Source organism: Oryzias latipes, chromosome 13 (assembly GCF_002234675.1).
Source record: "Oryzias latipes chromosome 13, ASM223467v1".
Taxonomy (NCBI): domain Eukaryota; kingdom Metazoa; phylum Chordata; class Actinopteri; order Beloniformes; family Adrianichthyidae; genus Oryzias; species Oryzias latipes.
Window position 1 is genome coordinate 25291599 of NC_019871.2, and position 25326 is coordinate 25316924.

The 25326-nt window shown below is 40.6% G+C and overlaps 3 protein-coding genes across 4 annotated transcripts in view; 2 read left to right on the forward strand and 1 right to left on the reverse strand.

Annotated features, from left to right (window-relative positions):
• Positions 1 to 1759: 1759 nt before the first annotated feature.
• Positions 1760 to 6761, reverse strand: wrb (tryptophan rich basic protein). 2 transcript variants are annotated; one of them, XM_020707955.2, is made up of 6 exons: positions 6628 to 6759; positions 6432 to 6559; positions 5396 to 5561; positions 4956 to 5023; positions 3829 to 3943; positions 1763 to 2066 (listed from the first exon to the last, which is right to left on the reverse strand). In XM_020707955.2, the coding sequence occupies exons 2-6, from the start codon at positions 6519 to 6521 to the stop codon at positions 1978 to 1980; spliced, it is 528 nt and encodes a 175-aa protein (XP_020563614.1). In that variant the 5' UTR covers positions 6522 to 6559; positions 6628 to 6759; the 3' UTR covers positions 1763 to 1977.
• Positions 6762 to 6990: 229 nt separating this feature from the next.
• On the forward strand, positions 6991 to 9682 carry LOC101155623 (non-histone chromosomal protein HMG-14A). Its single transcript, XM_004075845.4, has 6 exons — positions 6991 to 7196; positions 8080 to 8109; positions 8605 to 8634; positions 8745 to 8783; positions 8870 to 8989; positions 9080 to 9682. The coding sequence occupies exons 1-6, from the start codon at positions 7182 to 7184 to the stop codon at positions 9140 to 9142; spliced, it is 297 nt and encodes a 98-aa protein (XP_004075893.1). The 5' UTR covers positions 6991 to 7181; the 3' UTR covers positions 9143 to 9682.
• Positions 9683 to 12332: 2650 nt separating this feature from the next.
• The window catches only part of LOC101168313 (bromodomain and WD repeat-containing protein 3), a 30858-nt gene continuing 17864 nt past the window's right edge, over positions 12333 to 25326 (forward strand). The window contains exons 1-21 of the mRNA XM_011482869.3: positions 12333 to 12575; positions 12683 to 12741; positions 12855 to 12884; positions 13106 to 13165; positions 13736 to 13886; positions 14047 to 14145; positions 15502 to 15662; positions 15743 to 15964; positions 17893 to 17993; positions 19275 to 19345; positions 19423 to 19523; positions 19611 to 19651; positions 19777 to 19878; positions 22227 to 22380; positions 22470 to 22604; positions 22761 to 22889; positions 22977 to 23125; positions 23405 to 23481; positions 23561 to 23785; positions 23873 to 24056; positions 24497 to 24587. Of these exons, the coding sequence (XP_011481171.1) occupies positions 12539 to 12575; positions 12683 to 12741; positions 12855 to 12884; positions 13106 to 13165; positions 13736 to 13886; positions 14047 to 14145; positions 15502 to 15662; positions 15743 to 15964; positions 17893 to 17993; positions 19275 to 19345; positions 19423 to 19523; positions 19611 to 19651; positions 19777 to 19878; positions 22227 to 22380; positions 22470 to 22604; positions 22761 to 22889; positions 22977 to 23125; positions 23405 to 23481; positions 23561 to 23785; positions 23873 to 24056; positions 24497 to 24587 (2379 nt within the window). The 5' untranslated portion in view covers positions 12333 to 12538. The remainder of the gene's footprint in view (positions 12576 to 12682; positions 12742 to 12854; positions 12885 to 13105; positions 13166 to 13735; positions 13887 to 14046; positions 14146 to 15501; positions 15663 to 15742; positions 15965 to 17892; positions 17994 to 19274; positions 19346 to 19422; positions 19524 to 19610; positions 19652 to 19776; positions 19879 to 22226; positions 22381 to 22469; positions 22605 to 22760; positions 22890 to 22976; positions 23126 to 23404; positions 23482 to 23560; positions 23786 to 23872; positions 24057 to 24496; positions 24588 to 25326) is intronic.

Sequence of the window (25326 nt, forward strand, 5' to 3'; positions counted from 1 at the left end):
GAATATCTTGAAGTAAAAGCTCCTAATTTGGAAAAACAAAAAGAAAACCTTTGCCAAAGAAACCAAAAAGCTTCAGGAAAATCTGAAAAAAAGAGCAGGGACAATTTTTCCAAATGGAAAAGAAATATCTTAAAGAAAAATCTAAAGTTCTGAAATTGGAACAGCAAAATGAAAACATTATCAGTATTGTAAAACGGAGAAATCTGGCTGTACTAAAAGACACATTTGCTGTAATAAAAGCCAATCGGAAAACTGCCAACGACCAAAACCAAACCCTCACCTCCAAGCTAATTAAAATTTAAATTAAAAAAAAGAAGGAAAAAAAAAGTGAAAAGACATCTCTAAAAAAAAAACTTAGTCTGTCTGGGGTCTGGTTAGATCCCATGAGAGACAGGTCCTAGGTGACGAGCCAGACTAAGAGCGGTTCAAAACTCCCTTATGAGTGTGCAACAGCAAGATTCCACTAGAAAAGTTGCATTTCCTGTCTTGAAGTGAGATTGGCCAGGGCCACTGAGGAGCTGAGGGAGGAGGACATGAAGATAAAGGTGAGGAGGAGGAGGAGGAGGAGGAGGAGGGGGAGGAGTATCATTTGGAATGACACTTTTGATGCTGAACTAATTCATGAATTCATGTAGAAACAAAATAGTTTCACAAAAACAAAAAGCTATCAGGGTCAAAAATAGTATCAGCCCCCCTGATGCTAGCAGTCAGTTGTGGAGGATTTTTCCAGGATACCAGCCTGCAGTCGTTTGTTGTAGTCTTCATCAAGTCTCTGACACATCTCCTGAGGAATCCTAGCCCAATCTTCTTAGGCGAATCTTCCTGGATCCTCCAGATTTGGACTGTGGACTTCAGTTCACCCCACAAATGTTCAAGTCAGGGCTTGTGCAGGCCAGTCAACAAGGTTCACTTTGGTCTTCTGAAGGTAGCTCCCTGTGCTCTGGGTCGATGCAGTGACGGTAGACAAAGTGACTAACCTCACCCAGGTTTGCTGCTTAATGCTTGAGGTGTTCTTTCAAAATCTTGACAGATCCTCTTCTCTTCGGGATTCCCTTCACCTCGATGAGATTCCTACTGAAGCATCCCCACAGCATCACACTTCCACCACCATATTTCACAGAGGGGACGGTGCTCTTTGGGTTGTATACCTACGTCTTCTTTCTCCAGACATAATCAAACCAAAGAGCTCTGATTTGCTCTACGCCGACCAAAGGACATGCTTGTTTCTCCAGGTTGTCCTTCGCGGACTTCAGTCTGGCTTGACGGTGTCTTTTCTGCAGAAGGAGTTTTTCTTGGTCTGTAACCTCACAGTCCATTCCTGTGCAGAGCTCTAGTGGTTGTCTTCTTTGAGACTCCAACCTGGATAACTCATTCACTGGGGTCTTTAGACACATCTCTCACTAGTCGTCTTTCTCCCTCTGTCAGGCTTGTTCTGTACTGTGTGGCTCTCGTTGCATTTCTTGACCATTCTTCTCACTCCAGTTCCTGACTCCTGGAAAGACTGCGATGACTTTGTACACCATCTCCTGGTTTGAGAGCATCAATAATCATTGTTCTTAAGTCTAAACTGATTTCTTTTTGTCATGATGATTAGTTGTTAAGGGGGGTAATCATTTTGACCCTAGTAGTTTTTTATTTTGAGGGAACTAATAATTTTGCCTTTGAGTGTGTATTAAATCAGTTAAATAAAAAAGTGTGTTTGTGTTGTTTAAGGAAGGCTGGAATTTATTGGATTTAAAAAAAAAAACATACAAAATTCTACCTTTTTCATTTTTTATTAAACAGCTTTAACATTTTGAAACATTTGTATACAAATGAAAATATGAAATAATATGCAAACACATAATTTAAAACAAACACTTTTAAAACCAACATTCAACATGTGAGTCTTGCACTTAAAAAGTGCTAAATTGGGCCACATTTTTAAGTTTTCTGGTAATTCAGCTCCAGTTGTGAAAATCCATATTTTGCACATTTTTACAGCTGAGATCTTTGGTTAAAGACATTAAATCCTAGCGTGACGACTTTGTTGCAGACCACGAGCCAACAGGTGATTCCCACTCCACCTGAAAAGAAAGAGCTCCGTTATGAACGCTCTAGGAGACCAAGAAGGGTTCAAAGTGCACAGTGAAAAGGAAAGTTCAGTAAGTTAAACATACTCTCTGCTACGGGTTCAAACATTTGCATCAATAAATATAGAATTAGAAGAATTCTATCCTCAAATGGCTGCAATGTTGGCAAAGTATTTTAGGTTTTAGAGCTTCCAGCATCTGTTCCTAAATGCACAAATCACTTAAATGAACATCTGGATAGTTATTGACTCAGAAACTAAAACACAACAAAACATTAAATTGTTTATCCCTCTCTGAGATCTCCATTTTTGATACGTGTTCCATTTTAACAGTAAAAACAAGAGATTTGGTTTATTGGATCAAGATTTTAATAAATACAAACACAAGTTAGCTATAACTTGGAGCCATTGTAACTGATGGTCTGCTGTGTTTCAGACCAGAAAAAATTAAACATGAAATAAAATAAAAATATGGGGAGAGAACAATATGAGCTATGGTAACAAATCAATTTATTGATCAATTTCAACTGTAATCTATATAAACTCTCTTTTATTTGGGTGAAATCCTAATTTTAATAGACTCTCTTACAAGGCTTTTTCACCACACAACCAAAACAACTGACAGATAAATAATCTATGGGGAAAAACGATCCCCACTCCAGACCATTCATTTGTATAAAATGCCAGGATTTGAACTCTCAACCTCCCAGAATCAGTGGACTGGTCATGCAATGCAAAATCACTTCAGCATCTACCGTATTTTCAGGACCAGACTCAGCTATGGGGCCTTTTTCTGTATTTAACACATACAAAGGTCCGCCGGGATTTAGGGCGCGGGCACCTGAACACATACTGGAAAAACATGCATGCTAGTGTGCGTTTTAAAAAAGACGGGGGGAGTAAAACTGAGTTGGTTGTGATTGTTTTTTTTTCTTCCAGTCATCAATAATAAGCATCCAAGAATCCATCAAAGTCCTCATCTTCTGTATGTGAAATGAACGGCTGGGCTAAATTTCTATCAAACACGCCGGCTTCCCTTTCGTCATCGTCAGAGTCCGTCTCGTTTGTGTGCGGCTCCTTTTGCAAAAGCTTGAAAAAACAGTGCAAGCAGACACGTTAGCCCAAGCAACTACAATTCATTCACTAATTGTGGTTTCACTCGCCCGGCGCTGCCTCCAAGTCTTAGTGAAAGTTTTTCGGTCACCCATCGCTCCCACGCCATTCGCTACCTTACTTTGAACGCCCTGTTTACACCGATGTCTGGCGGTTGGAGTTCCTTCGTCCAAAATGACAGACAGCTCCAAGTTCATTTGCTTCACTTGTCTTTTCCCAGCGGCTGTGAGATGTGCGCGCATGGAGTCACAGACTAACACGGACGATGACGCGTGGAAAAAAAATAAACCATCTGGTCTCATTACGTACACCTCACTCAGCCACTCTTTCATTTTCTCCTCATCCATCCAGCCCTTCTCATTGGCCTTAACGACGACTCCGGCTGGAAAACTCTTTAGGTAGAGTCTTCTTTCACGCCCACACTTCCCTCCTTACCGTTCTCATGCTGTCCTCTCCTACGTCCTCTTTACTGAAGTCACACAACAACACATTAGGCGCACCGCACCACATTTTGGAGAAAATGTAAGACTTTTAAGTGCTACCTATGGTCGTGGAAATACTGTAAGCAAATAGTAGTGCACACCTCCAGTATTAAAAAGTAGCCCAACAAACGTGTTCTGAATGTAGCTGGTGGTAGTTTCTACCTGGAACTCCTGTTGGGAAAGCCACAAGTCGTTCCACCGGTGCGATCCATCGACTCGGGACCACAGTCACTGGATCGGAGTAATACTTCCAAATCAACGACACCATCAGAGCGGCCTACAACACAAGACCTGAACTTTGAGTCCTCAGATGCCTGGAAATAAAACTAACAATGTCATCCCTTTCTTTGTTCCTAAAATCCTCAGGAGCAAGTTTTCCCATCAGCATTAGCTCGTGGCTGAAAACTAGGCGTCTAACGAATAACTGACTTTATCGATGCAGCGATTTTTATTCCTATGATCCAACCAGATCCATCTGAGGCAAAGTTGTTAATGGAATCGCCCTATATAATCAGTTATAGGGTGGGAAGTGTGAAAGGAGTGGGGGTGATGTATGGGTACGGGGAGGGGGGGACACTATATTTTTTTTGGTGCTTGTTTATTTTAATTTTCATGCTTGTTTTTACATTATTTATTTTGTTTTGTTTAATGTAAAGCACTTTGTGTTACGCTATCATATGAAAAGTGCTTTATAAATAAAGTTTGATAATAATGTTCCCTTTGGATTATTTGGATGTGGATAAACAACAGTAGGCTGAACTTTAGGAAAGTAAAATGTGAAGGGATTTGACATTAATAATTGTTTACTTGTTTGTTTGTACACATATTAAATTTACACTTTATTTTCTTGCAAGAAATTCAAGGAATCTGGAAAATTTCGCCTGCTCCGTTTGGTTTGACCCAGGTATTGACCTCTGAGTCACACAGGTTAAATTTTGGCTAAAGATGTGTTGGATCGATTTCAGGTCAATAAATCCAAATGTTCAAATTAGGGCTGGGCGATATGGCCTAAAAATAAAATATCCGATTTTCTTTTTTTTTTAATTCCCCCCGCTCGATTTAGTTTTTTTTTTTTTTTTAAATCGCCCGTAACAAAAAATTCGAATTAATTCAATCAATCGATTTTTCGCCCAGGCCTGGTTCAAATGAACAAATATCAACTATGAATCAGTGACCACAAATTATGATATGAATTGAATTGTTGTTCAAATGGATCGTTAGACCCCGACTGAAAATCAAAAGAGAAAATGTTTGGCTCAACATCAGGATACTTTGAAGTTGGCACTTACCTGTGCTATGTAGAAAACAATGTTCACGACCCATTTCACCTTTGCCTGTTGAGCAGTTCTCGATTTCACTGAAAAAGTAAGAAAACGTTTAAATATCACAACAATAAACCTTGAATTGTCAACATTTGAATATATTTAACTACTGCTTGTCATGATTTAAATACACATCTTATGAGCTGAAGGGAGTCGATAACGTCAAAATATTGAATAACTTGTTAATTTATGCAGATGTTTCTTACTGAGACTGAAGAAATATTATTTAATGCAAACAAATATCTTTTAAAACTGTAATAAATGACAAACTTAATGAAAACAGGTAAATAACGGGAACAAATGACAGCTGTTCACAATCAAACATGTATCACAAATGTGCAACATGTAAAAACGAGGCTCCGCACCAGCGCGGATTTGGCTATCCCGTACACCCATTTGCATCTCACCGTGTGTTTTTAGCTTGTCTGTTGTTTTGTTGATTTTGCGCTCCAGTCTGGCGTATTTAGCAAACTCGTCCATCATACTGATGGAAGACTGCTCCATCTTCATTCCCTGGATTTCAGTCCTCATCTCACTCTCCTGCTCAGCATCTTTTTGGATCATTTTAGAGAGCTGGGAAGAGTTTAAAACAACAACAACACAGAGGTTAACGAAAATACAAACAATAGATAAGAAATTGTGAGATGAAAGATTAAATTATCACGAATTAATATTGTTTAGCTGCCTTTCTTCTCTCGCACGCCTCATTTGCTTAAGTTTAGCTGTAAATCCAAATAGTTAAACAGTCCCAGCGTTAATAAAACAAACATAAATAAAAAAACGGCACTAAAAGTAAGTTGATGTGTAGACTCAACATTTTATCCCCATGTTGCGTTTTTGTTATTTTAACTACTTTTTAAAAGGTGACACATTAAGCAACAGCAGATCCTGGCATGCCAGTTGCGGCCATGAAAAACTTGCTGATTGTAGTTTGGTGGAGGCAGTGTGATGGTATGGGGCTGCAGACTCCATGAATGAAGAAAAATATTAAGATGCGGCTCTAGTGGCAATGCCACATCTAATCTGACCCGGACTGGACTCTCTTCCAAGAAGAAGACAACAAAAACCTTCACATGGACGTCCTACAGAATTGCACAATTGGGAAGATCACAAATGCACTGTGAGGTCAGTGTGATAGCCCTGACCTCAGTGCATTTTCTTTGCAAACATTGAAATCAAGATTATTTACGACATAAAAATATATTTCCAACAAGCTCCGCGAAATCACATAGCTATATAGACACATCCCTACTCTAAGTGTGGTTTAAGCGCACGCGGAAGATGCCTAATTAAATACAGCACTATTTATTTACTTTAGCGTTAGCTAACCTGGATGCTAAGCTAATCTGCAGCTATTCGAGGGATAGTATTAAATTTAAGCCACAATGTTGAGGAAAAACGTTACCGAAATTCATGTTTCTAAGGTTTTACATTCCTACTTACGAGAGACGACAGTGTAGACAAGAAGGTTTTCATGAGGTTGCAAAGAAAAACTGAGCCGAGCACCAGAAACCAGGCGTAGCCGGCCGCCATCTTTCCTCCTCTTTGCTGCAGCTAGGAAGCTCCTCGGCGGAGGGGAGGGTCTATTAGACTTGTTTCATAAATATAAATCAGTATTTTAATAGTTTTCATTTTTACCTGACAAAAAATAATGTGCATTATTTAAATAATTCGCTAAAACATAGATACAGCGTTTATGGAAGAGCGGGGCTTTCTTTTCTGCTACTGAAACAAACAAGTTTCACAATAATGTGTGGTTTCGTCCGCTTTTTAATGCGTTTCTTCGCAGATTCTTATGTATTACTTTGTAAGGAACACGCCCTGCGAGCCATTACAATCATGATTGAACAGTGAGAGTGCGCTGATTGGCACGCCGTCCTGCCCACACAGGTAAGATGTTTTCTTTTGAAAAATCTGCTGCCCCGAGCTCGGAGCCAATCAGCGAGGCCGGGGGGCGGGGCTTCGTTTTCCCCGGTTGCTTGGTAGGATAAGGAATCAAATATGCCGAGCCGGGGATCCAATCCGGAATGAGCTGGTTCTGGCACTGCTCGATCGTTGATGCAAACGTGCCACTCTGTTCTGGAGGTGTGGGAAGAAGGTGTACGCCTGACCTGAATTTCTTTGCTGACTAAAATAAAAAGAAAAAAGTTTTTTTTCCTCCTTTGTGCCTTTTGTCGCACAATCTCATCGACAATGGGAAGAAAGAAGGTAAGTAGGAAGGTGCATGTCAAATATGACTTGACATTCACGTGGAAATTGAAATGTCCTCCTTTTTAAATGGCGTCAAAAAATGGCTTTTAGGAAGAGTCGAATTAAAACAGTTGAAGGGGACGCAGATTTACTGTCGTTCGGCCAGTGGACGCGCTGATTCCACGCGCTCGTGTTGATATAGGGAAGTGGCGCCTTTTTTCCTCCGTCCTCGGTTCAGAGGAGGGAAAATGCCTTTTTTTTTCGTTCCTCCTTTTTTCGATCGAGTGGGTTCCCGCGTTACACAACCAGCCTGGCGTGACTTCATCATGTTGCTAAAACACTCCGCGCATCATGTATGTCGCGTTTGCTTAACTTGATGTGCAGACACCAAACAAAGGGGTGTAGCCTCAGGTGGCTTCCTTGAAATTACCTTTTTTCAGGGAATGTGGATTTCATGCACTGCTGGAGCCAAAAAATTGCCGCTCCCTAGCTCTGCAAAGTAGGGTTTTTTATTTCGATTATTTATTGTTATGCACCACTCCAGTGCAATAAATATGCAGTTGCTCTCGTGCAAAAAGAAAGCGGTCTGGTAATGCCAGATTTGAAAGAATAGCCACAAAAGGAGGACCGTGTTTTCATTTCCTGTAGGTAAAAGTTGGCGCATACCAATAATGTCTGAACAGAGGGTGGGAGGGGGGGAACTGCCCGTTGTCTGTACACTAAACCCCACTCGCGACGGAGCCCACAGATTGCATAATTTCTTTGTGATTTAAGGGGAGGAGAGGTGCCCATCCCCCCACCCCCGTATAATCTACACACCCACTTTTTGCTCACCCGTGAACGGTTATGGTTCATTCCAATAAAAAGTCTAATTGCTCTGCTGTTTTCTTTATGTTCCCAGGCTGTAGCTGATGGTGATGCGAGTGCAGAGGTTTGTAGCGAAATATTCATTACGTCACATTAAAGAAAAATGTAGAAAATGGATGCATTTGGGTTCTTCTAACCTTTCTGTAAAGTTTAATCATTGATTTAGGATGGGAGTGTAATTCGGTTTTATAAATGCTCAGATTTAGCACATCGTGCCTTGTACGCCTTTGTCCACTAGGGGGCGCCAAGATACACAGTAAAAGTACATTCTGGTAGCTGCTTAGCATGTTTTTATATTTTGTCAATTATCTTAAATAAGACTTTTATTTGGCATCTATGTATAAATGTATTCCATTTTTGTTCTTCATATCTGTGTGTATATATATATAAATATTTATTTATCATTTGACAATAAAGAGGTAAATCTCATGTTACCTTCTTGTAACTGTAGTGAATTTTAAAGGGAAAGCATTTCTAGATTACACCTGAGGTGTTTCTGTCGACCTGTCAGTACTTGATTGCAATCAACTTTTTCCTTTTTTCTTTTCTTTTCTTTTAGCCAAGGCGAAAGTCCCAACGGTTGTCAGAGGTACGTTTGGCAAAATCCACCCGGTTTAAGCCGTCCAAGAAAATTAAATGGCACTTCTTTTTTTTTTTAAAGAAATACTGATCAATGCAATGAATGGCTTTGTGTTACAGAAAGAGACGCCACAGAAACCACAGCCAGAAAAGACAAAGGTAAGAAATATGTAGATAGCTAAAGCTTGAACCAATCTAGGTGTGTTTAGAAATTGTATTTGACTCATTTCTGGGGTGTTTTTAAGGCAGCCCCAAAAGCCAAAAAGGTAAAGGAGGCAAAAAAGGGAAAAGAAGAGAAGAAAGAAGAACCTCAGGCTGATGACCAGGAAGTCCTTGCTGAAAACGGAGAAGCCAAATCTGAGGAGGTATATTCTTCTTTGTTTTCAGAGAAATATTTGAAGTAACCAACAAATTATTACAATAAGGAAAAAACCTTTTTTTTTTCTGTATTCCAGGCTGCAGCAGAAGAGGAAAAAAAGGAAGATGATGCCGACAAAGACAAGAAAGCAGCAGAGTAGTGCTCCCACTACCTCATGTTGTTGTAAAATGCAGAGAATATTTTTATCAGCTATTTTCTTAAGTCAACATTGTTTTTAGGAACGTGATTGCTTTTTTTTTTGTTTGTTTTTAAATATAGCTTTCTTTTTTTTCACCTAAAGTTTTTTGTTGTTGTCGGGATTGGCGAGCAGATTGTAGCCTCACATGCAATCATGCCTTATTAGAAACGTGCAAGCTTATCCCAAGAGATTTTCTGAGCATTGCTTACCTGTATAAGTGAGGATGAACACCTTAAAGTACAGCGTGTGATTAAAGCCTCATAATTGCAGGGTTGGTTTTTTAATTTTTTGTGTTTCCACAGGCAGAGGTAGGGTTTACTTTATTTCACGGTACAGCTGAAAATCACTGATGTCATTGGTGCTCCAGATGTGTATTACAGCTTTTACCCGGATAGGGCGTGTGGTTTGGGGGTTTCTTTACCAATGTACAGTTTTCTTCTTTTAACATACCTTTTTGTGGATGGTATAAAATGCCAAATAAAATGGGATTTCTTTATAGACTCCATTTATTTTTTTTCTGCATTTCTCCTGTTCAAGGATTAGCATGGGACATATTTATGAAGATTATATGTAAAGGTATGAAAGCAATTAGTATACATGTGATAAAATACTGAGGTTTTTAAACCTGTGTGACTTTAACCTTCAACCCTAAATGAGCCTGTTTCCAGTAGGAAATGCAAAACCCTACTTTACTCAATAGAAAAATAAATAATATAGTAAAATTCCCTGTTCTTTTAATCAATAAAAGCTTTAAATGTGATTATGAAAGTAGCATTTTTCTCTCAATATAATTGTGTTTTTAGACTTAAAAGTAGGTTGCATACATTTATTTTAATCCTGTGCCTCGGGTTCATCGACCTGAAGAAAAACTCCCAATTAAAGATATCAACATTAAGCAAAAACTAGCATTTCTCTATTTAGTACTGCTGGTACCTTGAATGTGAACATGATTTCTTTGGTTAATTATCTAATGGATTTTGTTTGTAAAAAATAATAATGAATCAGATTTAACTGCGCTTTTCCAGACAATGTGCTTACAATGTGTTCATTTTTCGTTCATACTTGGTGAGAACAGAGGTGTGGCTGCCAGTTCGTACCTGCGGTCCCACTGACCATCACCGGGACATTCACACACCAGTGGAGCCGCGCAAATATAACATTTTAGCCTGTGACCATTAATATTGTGGTACACTTATATAGGCCAAAACCGCTTTCCAGTCACATTCACACTGATGGCGGCTCTGCTGGCGCCAACCTTCCACCAAGGCTGGAATTGAACCTGAATCTTGAATCAGAGGTCGAACGCCCTTCTACTGCTCTTTGTGCAGGAAAAGATTTGTGCTTAGAAGTAATCATAAGAAAAATGAGAAAGAAAGAAAATGAAACCGACCTTTTCTCATTATTTATTCCTATTATCTTAATTTATTGTAAAGGGGTACAAAAGATTGGTGGTTCATTTTACTGGTATAACTGTGCTTCAGTCATAAATTAAACTAAGATAAATTAAGGCAACCTTAGAAATGTTCTATTTGGACAAAAACCACGTGTAGCTCTGGAGCCCCAAATTGCAGACCAAATGTTACAGTGCTTTTTCATGAAGGGACAGTGTTTAAATTGTTTTCTATGTTTAAATAAGATCACTTTTGATGGCCTTTGCACTTTACATGGAAGTTGACTCATTTTGTTCAGTTGACAGTCAAAATTTGAGTTCATCTGTGTTGCAAAACCGAGTTCTGCCTTAAGAAAATGAATTCACATTGGGAGGTTTCTATACTTCTATGAATAAAAAACATAAACAAGATGCCAGCACTGTAATGATTTACTAAAAACGAACAAACGTCATTATTTAATGTTTTTAGTGTACGTGGAATATAGATTTAGAATTTTAGAAGAACCTTAAATGTCAGTATTATGGGCAAAAGCAAAAAGCTGAAGTCAAGAAATACATTTTATTTATTATTGCTTAATTTGGACACGTGGTTAATTTTACATATATTTAATATACAGATATTATTTATTTATTTTTCAGGCTAAAATATTCTTCAAATCCTTCAGTAACTTTTTGTGTATTTAAAAAAAAAATACTTTTTCTGTCAGAGGACTTTGGAACAAAATCAGTAACGTGAACGTCAAACCACATTTAACTTTAATATTGTTCTAAAAGAACAAAGAAACAAACTACTCCTGTTTTTTTTTTATTGTTTTATTGCATTTTATAAAGTTTTATAAAATAACAACAAAACATTTACAGGTGAAGAAAACATCATAAGAAGATGAGGGGTCAAAACCAATTCTAACTGATAAAAGTTTGCATATTTGCTCAATGTGAGGAACACTTCTGTGTCAGTCTGCCCCCAAATACCCTATTTTCAGAATACTGATCATGTTTTTGATAACATCTGGGGAAGGGAGTAATTCAATCATGGGCAAAGAATTAGAAATTGGACGATATCTTTTTAAAAGTTGAATATCAGGATATTCTTTTGTCATAAACAACAATAAACAGAATGTTGTTGTTTTGCAGAATATTTTCATCCATTTCTCCACCTGCAAAATAATATTGGAGGAGAAAAATAGGGGGAAAATGATTCTTGTTAAATGGTGAACTTAGAGGAATAGGAATTTAAAATGGTTTACTTTTCTTTATGTACAATAACACATTTGGAAGTAATTCATCCGGCTGTGTTACTGTAAACCACTGTCATAAGGGAAATCCATGCAAAATTTCCAACAAAGTGAGTCTCTTTCGATAGAAAAAGTTATTTCTAGTTCGCTCATTTTATTTAATTTCCCGTACAAATTGATTAGTAGCTTCGCATACATTATAAAACGTTTAAACAGCTGTTTTAATCCACCAGAATGCCAACAAAAGCCCTTCAATGCCCTACAACAAATGTAAAATGTTGAGTGACAAAGATCTATGACGTGATGCGCGCCCTCGCAACTTGTTCGTAAACGCGGGGGGGGGATCCACTGCATTAGCGCTGCGCAGACGTTACGTTTAAATGCAATTTGCCCACATAGGGCTTAAATATACTTTGATAAATACAAAATGCGTGATTTTCGATGGAAACGGGCGGCTGCTAGCTAGCGGTGTTTTTGCGTCTTTTGTTGGGCGCGCTCCTCCCTCCCCCACCCCCTTTTTCCTGTGTTCCTCCGCTGTGGCGGAAGTAAGTCGTACAGCCGAGGCCTCATACTTCCAATGGCGGCTGCAGACAGGCTGAATAGAAAGCGGGAGCTGCCGTGGAGGGGGTCAAGAGCTGTGTAACTGAAATTAAATAAATATTTCACATTTTTGTATAGCCATAAAAGACCGCACGAAATTCGTCCCAACTCATCCAAATCACGGCCGGTCCCATGGCCAATAATCGAAACATTTCGCTCCTTGAGTCGGGTAAGCCGCACACAAGTAAACCCAACTGATAGCTTGATTTACATCGATGCCGCTCGTGCTAATTGTTTTCCCAACTGCATTTCTGTGCCTCCGGTGTGTCGTTTCAGAGCTTTATTTCTTGATTTCTCGTTTCTTAACCACGGGTCCATGTCGGAGAGCTGCCGAGGTGAGCTGGCGTGCGGCGACTGCCAGTGTTTTTCAACCTAGTTTCAAAGCGACTCGATAAAGAATTATAATAAGTAGTAGTCTGATCTGATTCGGTGTTCTAATTCCCCGCAGGTCCTGATCGACGAACTAGAGGAATATCAGGTGTGTATCCTCGCTGTCTTTTTTTATGCTAGTCCGCTGCTAGCCAACTGCTACCCCGTCGGTGACTGTTCTCAGTCCGGGCATAGAACTTGCTAAACTCGGTCGACTTTTTCAACCCCGCCGGACGTCTCACTCACTTGACACGAGACTGTTTTAAATTACTTAGATGTACCGATATTTTTGGCCACTCATTTCTCTCTTTAAACTGTTTTATCACGCAGCTCTTGCCGGGGAGATTGGACTGGCTTGGAAACGAGCACCCAAGAACATACGAAGATGTGGTAGGATGGAACTTCATTTCTGCTAAAGTTCATTGTTATTGTTTTGTGACAGGGGATTACGTGGTTGTACCCCGCGCGCGTGTCTTTGTTCTTCAGCGCTCTCGGCTACTACATCATGACGCAACTGCTGGGTTTCAAATAAATAAAAAAGTCAAATATGGCCCACTGGTTATTCATGTAAAGAATATGCTTGAATGGCTCTGGAAAACCGGTGTTTTGGATGAGTCGGTAATGTTATTTTGTCCCGACTGTGGTGCTGCAGAAAGGGTGGGTTAGTTTGGCTTCTCCCTTTCTCGGCACAGCTTCACTAGCCAATCAGCGCGCAAGATTCTCCGTCTCTGCGTTATTTTGCATGTGACCTGCCCTTTGATTGGCCCATGAGCAGAAGGGACTATTTGCATAAGAAGCCACGCCCCACAGAGAAAAACACTAAGAAAATGTGTCAAAAAGCCACTTTGTTGAGAATTTATGTAATTTTACTAGATAAGAGGCGTCAGAGTTTGTATTCAGTGTTCATAAAACAATATTGGTGTTTTTGCTCTGCTCTATTCTGTTGTTTTCCCCTAACAGGTTGCAGCCAACAGACATATTGCACCTGACCATTTGCTACAGATCTGTAAGCAACTTGGACCGGTTCTTGACAAAGAGGTGCCATCATGTGTCCCGGGCGTACACTCTCTCCTGGGTTGTGGAAAACAGTCCATGCTGCGGAGTGCAAAAGGTACAGTCTTCATTGCTCTTTGTTTGTTTTTTTTTGCACCTCTTTAGCTAAAATGTTGTCAACAATGGCAATACAGTGAGATTTTCAAAATAAAATTGCAAAATAATTCTGTACAAAATTTCCAATAAGGTTATCATTGTGTGCACTTGATGACCTTCAGATTGCGATGGCGTGCGGTTTAAAGCTTCATCATATGCAGCCCTTCACCGGGGCAGACCACCGGAGCGGCCTTCCAACTACAAGAAACCTCAACATCTCGGTAGGCCTCGTGTCTCTGGCATCCGTTTTGTTTGGTAGAGCATGAAAGAGGGCACAAAATGGACTTGGAAAAGTTGTTTCTTTGCAAGTAAAAAACCTCAGGATTCTTTTTTGTGTATGTTGTGTTGAAGTCATTGAAGCAAAAGACTATGCTGCTTCCTTTTTTATGCTGATTTGCTTGTAACAGATATCTGTATACATCATCTCGGTATACAAAGATTTAGGGACATTGATTTGACCTGCATGATGTTGCATCACTTCTTTTTCAATCTATAGAGCCATCGATCATCATAGGACTCCTGTTTTGTCTGTTTACTAAATTGTCCCATGGAAAGTGTATATAACAGTCTTTGTCCTGCTCAGCATTTTGAAGAGGAACGTTGTTATTTTGGGTTTTTTTCTCACGGAAATTTCACAAAAGTGAAAAGAATGAAACCATCCTTGTAGGATTCCCCATTCAGCAGATCAATGGCGGCCCTTCAGATGGAGTAGAAAATAAGTACGACCATCTGAAGACGTCTTAGTCTTGTAAACATTGTTCAGCCTTGGTTCATAGGTACCAATCTCTCTGGAATTATTCTGTCATTTCACCATGAATCTTTTCAAAACCAGCTAAGAATTTGGTCCTTAGACTGATAGGAAAAAAATGACTCTTTCCTTTAATCAAGCAATATAGACCCTCGAACATCTAATAAAACCAAAATCCTCTGCTGCATCAGCGGGTATCTTATGACTAATGTGTCCGTTCTGGACTTAGGTTATCAGGACTCCGCCTGGTTGCAGATGATCAGTTACACAATAGTCGAATAGATGTGAGCTTCTATGGTCAAGTTTCTGCGTTTTTTAAAGCATCTTTTCTTTAAAGCAAAGGCAACTATTTTGGAGACTTTCTTTAGCTAAAGTTCAGTAGGAAATGGATGGATTATTTATGTTCCGTTTGCTTTACCGTGTCATAGAGCAGTTTGTGGAAATCAGAGGGGCTTTGTCTATGTGAAGTTTTTCTGAGCTGCATGCAGCCTGATGCATGACTGGTTAATGTTACCATCACAACACAGGTGACAGAGCTGCTGTCTGCTCAGCCACTCCATCAGGATTTCTCGCCATTCCTGTTTATCAAACACTGAATCTTATCCGTATACAAACTAGAACATAATAGGGTTAAAGAAAATAAGGAAGGGTCTGGATCAACAGAGATTGGGCGAGTTTGTCTTGAAGTTTTAAGTTTAAGTTTTAAGTTAACTTGTCTGTCAGAGCTACTTAAGTAAAATAAAAAATAACACAGGCGTCAAGCAGCTTTTTGCTGATTTGTAATTTTATCATCTTCCTACTTACTTTGTTTTTGTTTTTAAATCCACAGTGAAGGTGCACAGAGGGAGAGAGCTAACAGGAGTGCAGCGCTTCAGCTCCATCAGCCCTGTCAGCAACTATGAGCACATGCGTCTGCACCGGCGGATCCTGGGGCACCTGTCTGCAGTTTACTGTATCGCATTCGATCGCACCGGTCTCAGGATCTTTACGGTAAGACGGAACATGTTTGCTTGTTTTCCGACTGTCTGCCTCCGGCTCTCTCCTAAACCAGATCGGTTGTTTTGCCGTAGGGTTCTGACGACTGTTTGGTGAAGATCTGGTCTTCCTTCGATGGACGCCTTCATTCAACGCTGCGAGGACACTCTGCAGAGATCACAGACCTGGCTGTCAACTATGAAAACACGCTAATCGCTGCAGGAAGTTGCGACAAGACCATTCGTGTGTGGTGCCTTCGTACCTGTGCTCCCGTGGCCGTGCTGCAGGGGCACAGTGGATCCATTACCTCCCTCCAGGTAAAGGGATCCAATCCAATCTTTGAAATGCATGCATCCTTGCATTGATCAATCCTTATTCCTCAGCTTTTAAAAAACATTTCTCACTTCGTTATGTTTGTAGTTTCTGTCATTGTGAAATCCAGGATGGATTCTGGCGGGAATGTGATGGAATAATTTTAATCCTGTTGACTGACAGGAATACCGTTCAACCATTGCTGGGAGCTTTTCAAAAGAGTTGGTTCAGTTGAGAAAGCTATGCCAGAAAATACGAAGTAATCCAGTTAACCCGAAGTAACAAAACTCAAATATTTCAGTCGTAACTAGCTTGAATATTAAATGGGACTTTGGAAGTTTGTCTCTAACAGAATAAAAAAAAAAAAAAAAACCTTCTTTACATTTTTTTTTTCATCTTGGACTGCACAGTTTACCTACCGGTACTGCTTTTCTATAATCATATGTTGATCAACTGTTTCCATGATTTAAAAGAAGCCTCATCTTATTTACTCTGCATTCATACGATTGTCAAATTTATTTTGAAATATTTTCTCTTGAGTAAAAGCCCTTTGGTTTCTCCAGGATGCATGAGGTGAACAGACGAGTCCCATCTCATACCATCCATACTCTTTTAAAATCTTATTTTATTTAAATCATTTCAATCTAAAATGTCTTCCAGATGGATTTATGGGATTGCATCTCTGGTCCAGAGTAGTCCTGCACAAAAAATCGCAAATTATTCGTTCTGGCAATATCAATTCGTGCAATATGCATATCGCAAAAGTTGGTTTAAATTGACGTTAGATGGTAACCTTAAACGTGCGGAAAGAATCTTATGGCAGCTTGAATTTTTTAATGAATTCCTTTATGCATTTGACCAATCAGATGGACTCCTTTTATGTTGGATGCTGGCCTCCTATATAGACGGGGGTCATTTAAAGTGTAATTGAAGTTCTGTTGACTCTTTTTTAAATGAAACGGTTGCAGTGAAATGATGTTTTTGGTTGTTTTGCTATTTGTTCTTGTATCGCAAGTTACAGCGTCATCGCAATATTGATCACTGATATTGGAAATTCTGAGTTTTTCTTCATATTGTGCAGGCGTAGTCCAGAACATACAGTTTTAGACTTGAGAAGAATTATTCACGTTTTAATCCGTTTTTTCTCTTTGCGTTTGTCTGAAAAGCAAAATATATTTCCTTATGAGTGCTAAAAATAGTTTAATGTATTTATAGAAAGTTCTACAAGTTAGTTAACTCGAGTCTGGAAAAATGACTTGTTGAAACATGGAGGATGGTATCGGTTTACCCGTGTGTCGTTCTGGATGCATTCATATGCACACGCACATGCACAGATGGGTATGTGTACGTGCATGGAGGGATTCCCACAGCCATCTTTTCTATATGTGGGAAAATCAGATGTAAAACGGCAGTAATCTCCTCTACCTGGTGCTCCCACCACGACTTCAGCTGGTTCAGTCTGAATCCTGTGAACGTCTTCATTCTGCCTTTTTAGTGTCTTCACAGCAGTGAAAGTCCTCAAAGTGCACTTCAGGTTAAACTAATCCACATAAATCAGTTTTGTTGGAATAATCTGAAAGATGCCGCTTTTTTTTTTCGACATCCCCTTTTATGAAGGTTTGTATATCTCAATCTGGAAAATTGGTGAGACTTTTTAAATGTTTATATTCTAAAAGAGAGAAAAACAACATTTGATTAAAAAATTTGAAAGATGAGTTATTGATCTTTCATTTTTGAATATAATCCATGACTTTTTTTTTTTTAACTCATTATGCTTTCATATTGAAATGAAATGCAATAAAAGAACTAATTTTGCCTGACGATTGTTACTCTTATGCATCTGTAAGTGATGTCGAAGCCTAACCCTCCATTCCTTCTGTATAGTTTGTGTGAGTTGTGTATTTATGATGTGAAATGGTTTGTGTGTTTTCAGTTTTCACCTTTTGCCAAGGGCTCTAAGCGTTACATGCTGTCCACTGGAACTGATGCCACCGTCTGCTTCTGGCAGTGGGACGTCGACAACATCAACTTTAGGTGAACACGAGAATCTATCATAGTTCCGTTCAGGGCATTAGGAATGAACAAATGGTGTTTCGTGGAGGAATTAAAGTCAGTTTGCATGGAACAACATGTCATAAGATCCCAACATGAAACTTCCTTTAAATCCATTTAATGTGTCCTAAAATGACAGTTTTTGTTCATCGGTTGAGTTGATAGGAGCCTCAGAGTTTCAATGATGTTGTATTTATTTAAAAACGTTCTCAATTGTGACACTCTTAAGTGTGAACGTAGATGTAGTGTGTATTAAGATCTCCTCAGTGGGTTTGTTGATGTCGCTCTCAAACGCTCCCTGCTGATCCGAGTGCGCTCCACAGTTTGTACACAAGACTTTGACCCGGAAGTAATGGTACAGTCCAGTGAGGACAGAGAGCTCCTGTCTGTAAAGATACTTCCTCACTTTTTCACTTTTCCACCATCTCCTGTCTAACAGTAGCTGCGTTTCCATTCTCTATGACATTTTTCAAACTGGATTTGCGATAATAACATCGCCTAATGGAAACATGACCGTTTTGCAAACTCACATTAATCCAAAAGGAGTTTCTGCGCTTGGAGGAGGTGGTTTTTGTGGCGTATTGAGATTGACATATTTCGCAAGACTGCAATGGAAAGACTTTTTCAAATTAATTGAGTCAGATGGAGATGCGCTTCTTGGTAGGAACTGTCGGCCGCGGGCGCCACCAGAGGTCCTGCAGCGTCCCACAGCTCATCAAAAGTTGAGCGTGTCATGTGGAATAGTTGGATCCACAGCTCCCTTTGTAAAATCCCCAACCAGGATTTCCCAAAATGGCTTCAATGACATGCGAGGAGCTCGCCGCTCCACGGCCTGAAGGAGACGACATCGTTGACATCGTCTCCTTTGATGGATGATGATGAGCGCTGGTGCTGTGGCAGAAATGTCAATGTATCTGCTGTAGATCAAAGTATTGTTCACATGCATTACAGTGTTTTTAAATTACTAATTGTTTGTGTTTATTTGCATAATTATGATTTAATGGAAACAGTTTTTTTTTGACATTTCTAGAATTTTGATCAAATTGTGAGCATGTGTGTAATGGAAACACAGCTGCAGACAACCTTCACAAAAGCGTTAAACACAGTGTGGTTTGTAAATTAAATCTTCCAACTAAAACAGACGAGTGGAGTTCTTCATCGTCAAAGCTAATGATGATGACAGGCTGAACGCAGAGAAAAAGGGCCGTCAAGTCCGTTGCTGTTCGCGTGGAGACGCACTAACGGTTTCCTCTTTGTCTGCAGCGATCGGCCTCACAAATTCACAGAGCGACCGAGGCCAGGAGTCCAGACCGTCTGCTCCTCCTTCAGCCCAGGTAACTAGAAGACTCTTCTCATTCATGCTTTTTGCCTGATTTGAACTGGTAGGTTGAACCCAATGTTTTCCCCCTAGGTGGGATGTTCTTAGCAACAGGAAGTACTGATGATGTCATTAGAATATATTACCTTGGAAGTGGGAGTCCAGAGAAGACGTCAGAGCTCCATGAGCACACGGTGAGCAAACCTACAGAAGCGGTCGGCCACTTCAAGCCGTTCTTTCTATTGAATGAAAGTTTTTTTTTTGCTCGTTTTCTCCTGTAGGACAAGGTTGATAGCATTCAATTTTGCCACTCGAGTGAAAGGTAGGACGGATTGAAAGCTTTTTTTCTGGTAGTTTTCACTGCGCATGGGGTGTTGGTTAAGGTGGAATTCTCTGAAGTAGTCCATAAAGCCATGTTGCCCTTTGCTCGTCTCCATCCTCGCTCAGGTTTGTGAGCGGAAGTCGAGATGGAACGGCCCGAATCTGGAAGCTTCATCAGCGACAGCAGTGGAGGTGCATTTTACTCAACATGTCGGCTAACCTTCCAGGGTAAGAAATGATCATTGTTGATCAGTTTTCGTGTTATTTTGCTTTTATGGATAGTATGCAATGAGAGGATGCAAAGTAGAGTTATGAACAAAATGGAGCATGCTGATTAAAACGCGTATTTGAGTGCAGAGAAATGTACTTGTCGTCTTGTTTTATCTCCTTTCAGTCTTTGGTAGCTAGTTTTGGTTTATAACAGGACTTAAAACAGTAAGGTTAGCAACTATTTAAATATATATTTTTACTCACTACTTTATTAGATACACCTTACTAGTACTTGGTTGGACCCCCTTTGCCTGTTTTTTAGAACTTTTTTTCACAAAGTTTTGACCTTGTCTTTGCTTTCCCTTCTCTTGCACTTCATTGTTTTTGGATTTTTTTCTCTCTAAACATTTGATCCTAGTTATAAAACAGAAAATAAACAGTTTGATCCCAATTTTTGTGATTTCTTTTTTTTTTTTTTTTTTTTTTTTGTTTTAAAATAAAATAATAGACAAAATTTCCTGCTTGAAGTTCAAATTTTTTGGGACCATTTAAGGTTCATTGTCGAATAAACACTCAATGGCCACTTTATTGGCTGCACCTTGCTAGTACCGGGTTGGACCCCCTTTTGTCTTCAGAACTGTCTAAACCTTTGGTGTCATACATTCGACAAGGTACTGGAAACATTCCTCAGAGTCTGGTCCATATGGACATGACCGCATCACACAGTTGCTGCAGATCTGTCGGCTGCTCGTCCATGATGCCAATCTCCTGTTCCACCACATCCCAAAGATTCTCTATTGGGTTAAAATCTAGAGACTGTGGAGTCCAGAGAACTCATTGTCATGTTCAAAAAACCAGTCTGACATGATTCCAGCTTTATGACATGGCGCCTTATCCTGCTGGAAGTAGCCTGCAGAAGACGGTACACTGTGGTCAGAAAGGGATGGACATGGTCAGCAACAATACTCAGGTAGGCTGTGGGGTTGGAACCATGCTCAACTGGAACTAAGGGGTCCAAAGTGTTCCAAGAAAATATCCCCCACACCATGACACCCCCACCACCAGCCTGAACCGTTGATACAAGGCAGGATGGATCCATGATTTCATGTTGTTGATGCCAAATTCTGACCCTACGTCAGATTGTAGCAGCAGAAATGGAGACTTTTTCCAATTTTCTATTGTCCCGTATTGGTGAGACTGTGTGAATTGTAGCCTCAGTTTCCATCTGCCTCAAGGTTAGAGGTGTTGTGCGTTCAGAGATGCTCTTCTGCAGACCTCGGTTGTAACCGGTGGTTATTTGAGTTACTGTTGTCTTTTTATCAGCTAGAACCAGTCTGGTCATTTTCCTCTGACATCAACAAGGCATTTCTGTCCATAGAACTGCCGCTCTCTGGATATTTTCTCTTTTTTTGTAAACCATAGAGATGGTTGTGGGTGAAAATCCCTTTAGATCAGCACTTTCTGAACTACTCAGATCAGTCCGTCTGGCACCAACAACGTTCAAAGTCACTTAAATCACCATATTTCTCTATTCTGATGCTCGGTTTGAACTGTTGCTGCCGTGTTATTGGCTGATTAGAAATTGATCTTAACAAGCAGTTGGAGAGGTGGGTCTAATAAAGTGGCCAGTAAGTCTATGTATATATTTTCTTCTGAATAGTTTCTATTTGGATTTCTCTAAAGTGCCGTTTGTATGGGAAGCATGAAGAAATGTACATGTTTTAGAAAGAAATGAGCATTTCTGGCTTTTCCAATTAAAGTCGAGGAAAATGTCAACAGCAGAAAAGCCTGTTTGAGCTTTAGTAAAGTAAAAATGCTGCTATGAAACGGAACATGCTGCAACAAGCTAGGGACGCCACAATTCTCTGTTTAAAACTGAACCCAATGTTACACCATTGAACTGAACGGTGGGGGAAAGTGAATCATCCCTACTGCAAACCAGTAATCTATTAAATATTATTTTATTACATTACAACAGGTTTAGTATAAGCCAGCTGGAAGGTTTGCCTTCATTTTTACTTGCTTATTAAAAAAAGAATCGCAATCAGCTTTATTGGCCAAATACAGCGCATGTACAAGGAGTTTGGCTTCGGTGTCTTGTGCTCTCATGCAAACTAGAAAGATATAAAAATAAAGTTTAAAAAGGGGGATTTTTCGAAATTTTTATTTTTTTGCCGTTGTTTTTTTAATAAACTGAACCAAAACAAAACAGTGACCCAAAAACGGAGGTTTGAACAGAGTCGTGGGGAAAGTGAATTGTTGCATCTCTACAGCAAAATGAAGCTGGTAACCAAAGTGTTATAGGCAGAAATAATGCCACGCATCTGGAACAGTGTTCTGATCAAAAGTTGTTCTTTTCTCTTCAGTGCTGAGGCTTCGAGTGAAGAAGAGAGTTACATCAAACCCAAAGTCACAATGGTGGCGTGGGATCGCCATGACAATGCAGTCATCACTGCTGTGAACAACCATCTCCTCAAAGTGTGGAACTCCTACACAGGGCAGCTGCTTCATATCCTTAAAGTAATCCTCCACAGTACTCTGACTTCTTTTACTCTTTTTGACTAAAGCGACGGTCCACGGTTTCAAACCAGCGGTGATGGTGTTTTCAGGGCCACGAGGCGGAGGTGTTTGTCCTCGAGCCGCACCCGTTCGATCCCAGAATCATCCTGTCTGCCGGCCACGATGGGAACGTCTTCATTTGGGATCTGCTGAAAGGAACAAGAACGAAGCACTACTTCAACATGGTACGCAAATGCTTTCCAGCACCACAACTAGCTGTTTCTGCTGCACCCATCCACAATGAAACCAGATTGGGAAGACATTTGTACACCTCAAGAGAACAAAAGAAAATAAAACAAAAAGCCTCTTCCTTTCATTTCTGCTTTTTTTCCTCCATCCAGATTGAAGGTCAGGGTCACGGAGCTGTGTTCGATTGCAAATTCACTCCGGATGGCCAGCGCTTTGCCTGCACAGATTCTCACGGCCATCTGCTCATCTTCGGCTTTGGCAGCTCCAAGCCATACGAAAAGGCAAGAATAAAAACTGAGAACACGCTCTTAGAGTCGTTCTTTGAACGCTCGTAGGATTAAATCCCACGTTTCTTCTGGTCTCCTCAGCTTCCAGACCAGGTGTTCTTCCACACAGACTACCGGCCGCTGATCAGGGATTCCAACGGCTTCGTGCTGGACGAACAGACACAGCAGGCGCCCCATCTCATGCCCCCACCGTTCCTGGTGGACGTGGACGGCAACCCACATCCCCCGAGGTTCCTATAACATTCACAGTCTCTGTTTTCAAAGCACCACAGCGGCTCGAAGGCGCACTCTTTAGTTGATCGTCCCCTTCTGGCAGGCTGTAGAGATGTGAGATGAAGGGGTGGAACCAGCCAGTGATTGACGTTTTTTGTTTTAAGTGTTGACTTAAATCAGAAATCTGGGGGAAAAAACAACTATTAAACCATAGTTTTCTTTTGTCTGCTTGTTTTTAAAAGTAAGTTTTACATTTGAGATTTGATAAGGTTTTGGTTTTTTTTACCTCTTACTAGCTACCAGCGTCTCGTCCCGGGCCGTGAGAACGTCGCTGCTGAACACCTGGTCCCTCAGTTGGGATATGTGGCCACAAGTAAGGCCGGAGATCCAGGAAAAGGAGTTTATAGATGGGAGTTTGGATTTTGTCCTCACTTGGTCCCGTCTCCTCCCAGGTGACGGTGAAGTGGTGGAGCAGGTGATCAGCCAGCAGACGGCAGAGCACGAACAGATCACGGTGAGGCGCAGCAGTCTGCTGGACGAGGCCATCCGACAGCTTCAACAGCAGCAGGACCGGCAGAACCCGCCCGGCTCAGAGGCGGCACCTGGTTCTGGAGCAGACGGGCAAGCGGAAGCGCACGGGCCGGCGCTGGCCCCAGCACCAAGCACGCCTCGCAGGGGTATGAGCTCGCCTCCAGCTTTTCAGAATAACAGTACTGTGCCCCTAACCCTGTTGAGGGTAACGGCGATCATTCCCTCGCCAACAGTGTCTGTAAATGAGCGAGCAGATGTGCAGTCGCCCCCCAACGTGGGCTTGCGTCGCAGCGGACAGGTGGAGGGGGTCAGGCAGATGCACCAAAACGCTCCACGCAGCCAGATGGCCACTGAGAGAGACCTGCAGGCGTGGAGGAGGAGGGTGGTGGTACCTGAGATGGCATCCAGCAGCTACAGGTGAAACTTCTAGCTCGGGCTTGTCGATGTTTTTATTTTTTTAACGTCCCGTCAGAGGACTTTAAAATGACAACTATTTTAGGGTTTTCGCTTTCAGTTATCTTTACCAATGATTAGGTAAAGATAACTTTTTGATTGATTGTTAGACGGTTAAATCCAAAGAGACGTGAAGCTTCTAAAACTGAAAGACCTTATAGAGTTAACCCAGTGTCTCTCAAGCTTAGGATTTGAACCCCCAACTCACTGAGCTATAGCACTCAAACTACCATCTACTAACACTGTCATCCTCTTTCATTTGCACTTTCATTCTTTCATTTAGACTAGTACAAGTCAGGATTACATGCTTTTATTTTGAAAATCCTTTGGTATTTGTGTCCCCTTTGATTCCTCCTGAAGGAAGAGCATTCGTAACGATGGAACGTGTCTTTACAAATTTTCAGGGACCAGGAGGCGACGCGTTTATCCAGAGGAGATGAGGAGGTCCTCCTGTACAACACAAAGAGGAGGCGTATTGTTTACAGCAGCTGTCGGGTTGGTTTTGTGTACAGCCTTCTTTTATTTTTTTAGCTTCCAGTTTCCGTTAATCTTTGAGGGTTAAAGTTTATCTTCATTATTTGTGGCTGCTCTAACCTTTATTTTAAAAATCATGTGAATTCATGTTTCCAATAGTGTCCAGATAAAATTGAGGCTGATGTTGTTCCCGTATATTTATGTTCAGTCAAGATGCACATTGCGGCATTGACCGCGTGGATTTTAACTGCATCCACGGCTAAATGTTGTTGTCTTCACGCATTAGCCTAACCCTAACCCTTTTCCGGCTCTGTTCCCCCTAGAAAAAAGCACCGGCCGCACGGATTAAAATAATATACAAGCGATCACGTACTTAATAATAATCATAAAAATAAAAGCACGTTTAGAAGATCATCTCGCTCTATGCTGCAGCTTTGTTTACAGTGGAACTCGCTATTTCTTCTTCTGCGGTCGTTTGCAGTATTTTAGAGAGTTCTGCGCATGTCAAAATGAATTATTCCGGCCGAAAGTGTGGCATATGTAAACGTTTGTTATAATCTGATAACGTTTTTTTTGGCCCATGTACACCGTTCAATTCTTATTTCTTTTAGAAATATTTTGCACATATAACCGCAGCTATTGACCACAGCCAATCAAGATCCACAACAGTACACTTAAAAAATTAAAAAACATGCAAAAATGCACTGAAAAATCAGGTCAACCATGATAATGGCGAGGGAACACTGATTAGCTTTCAGTA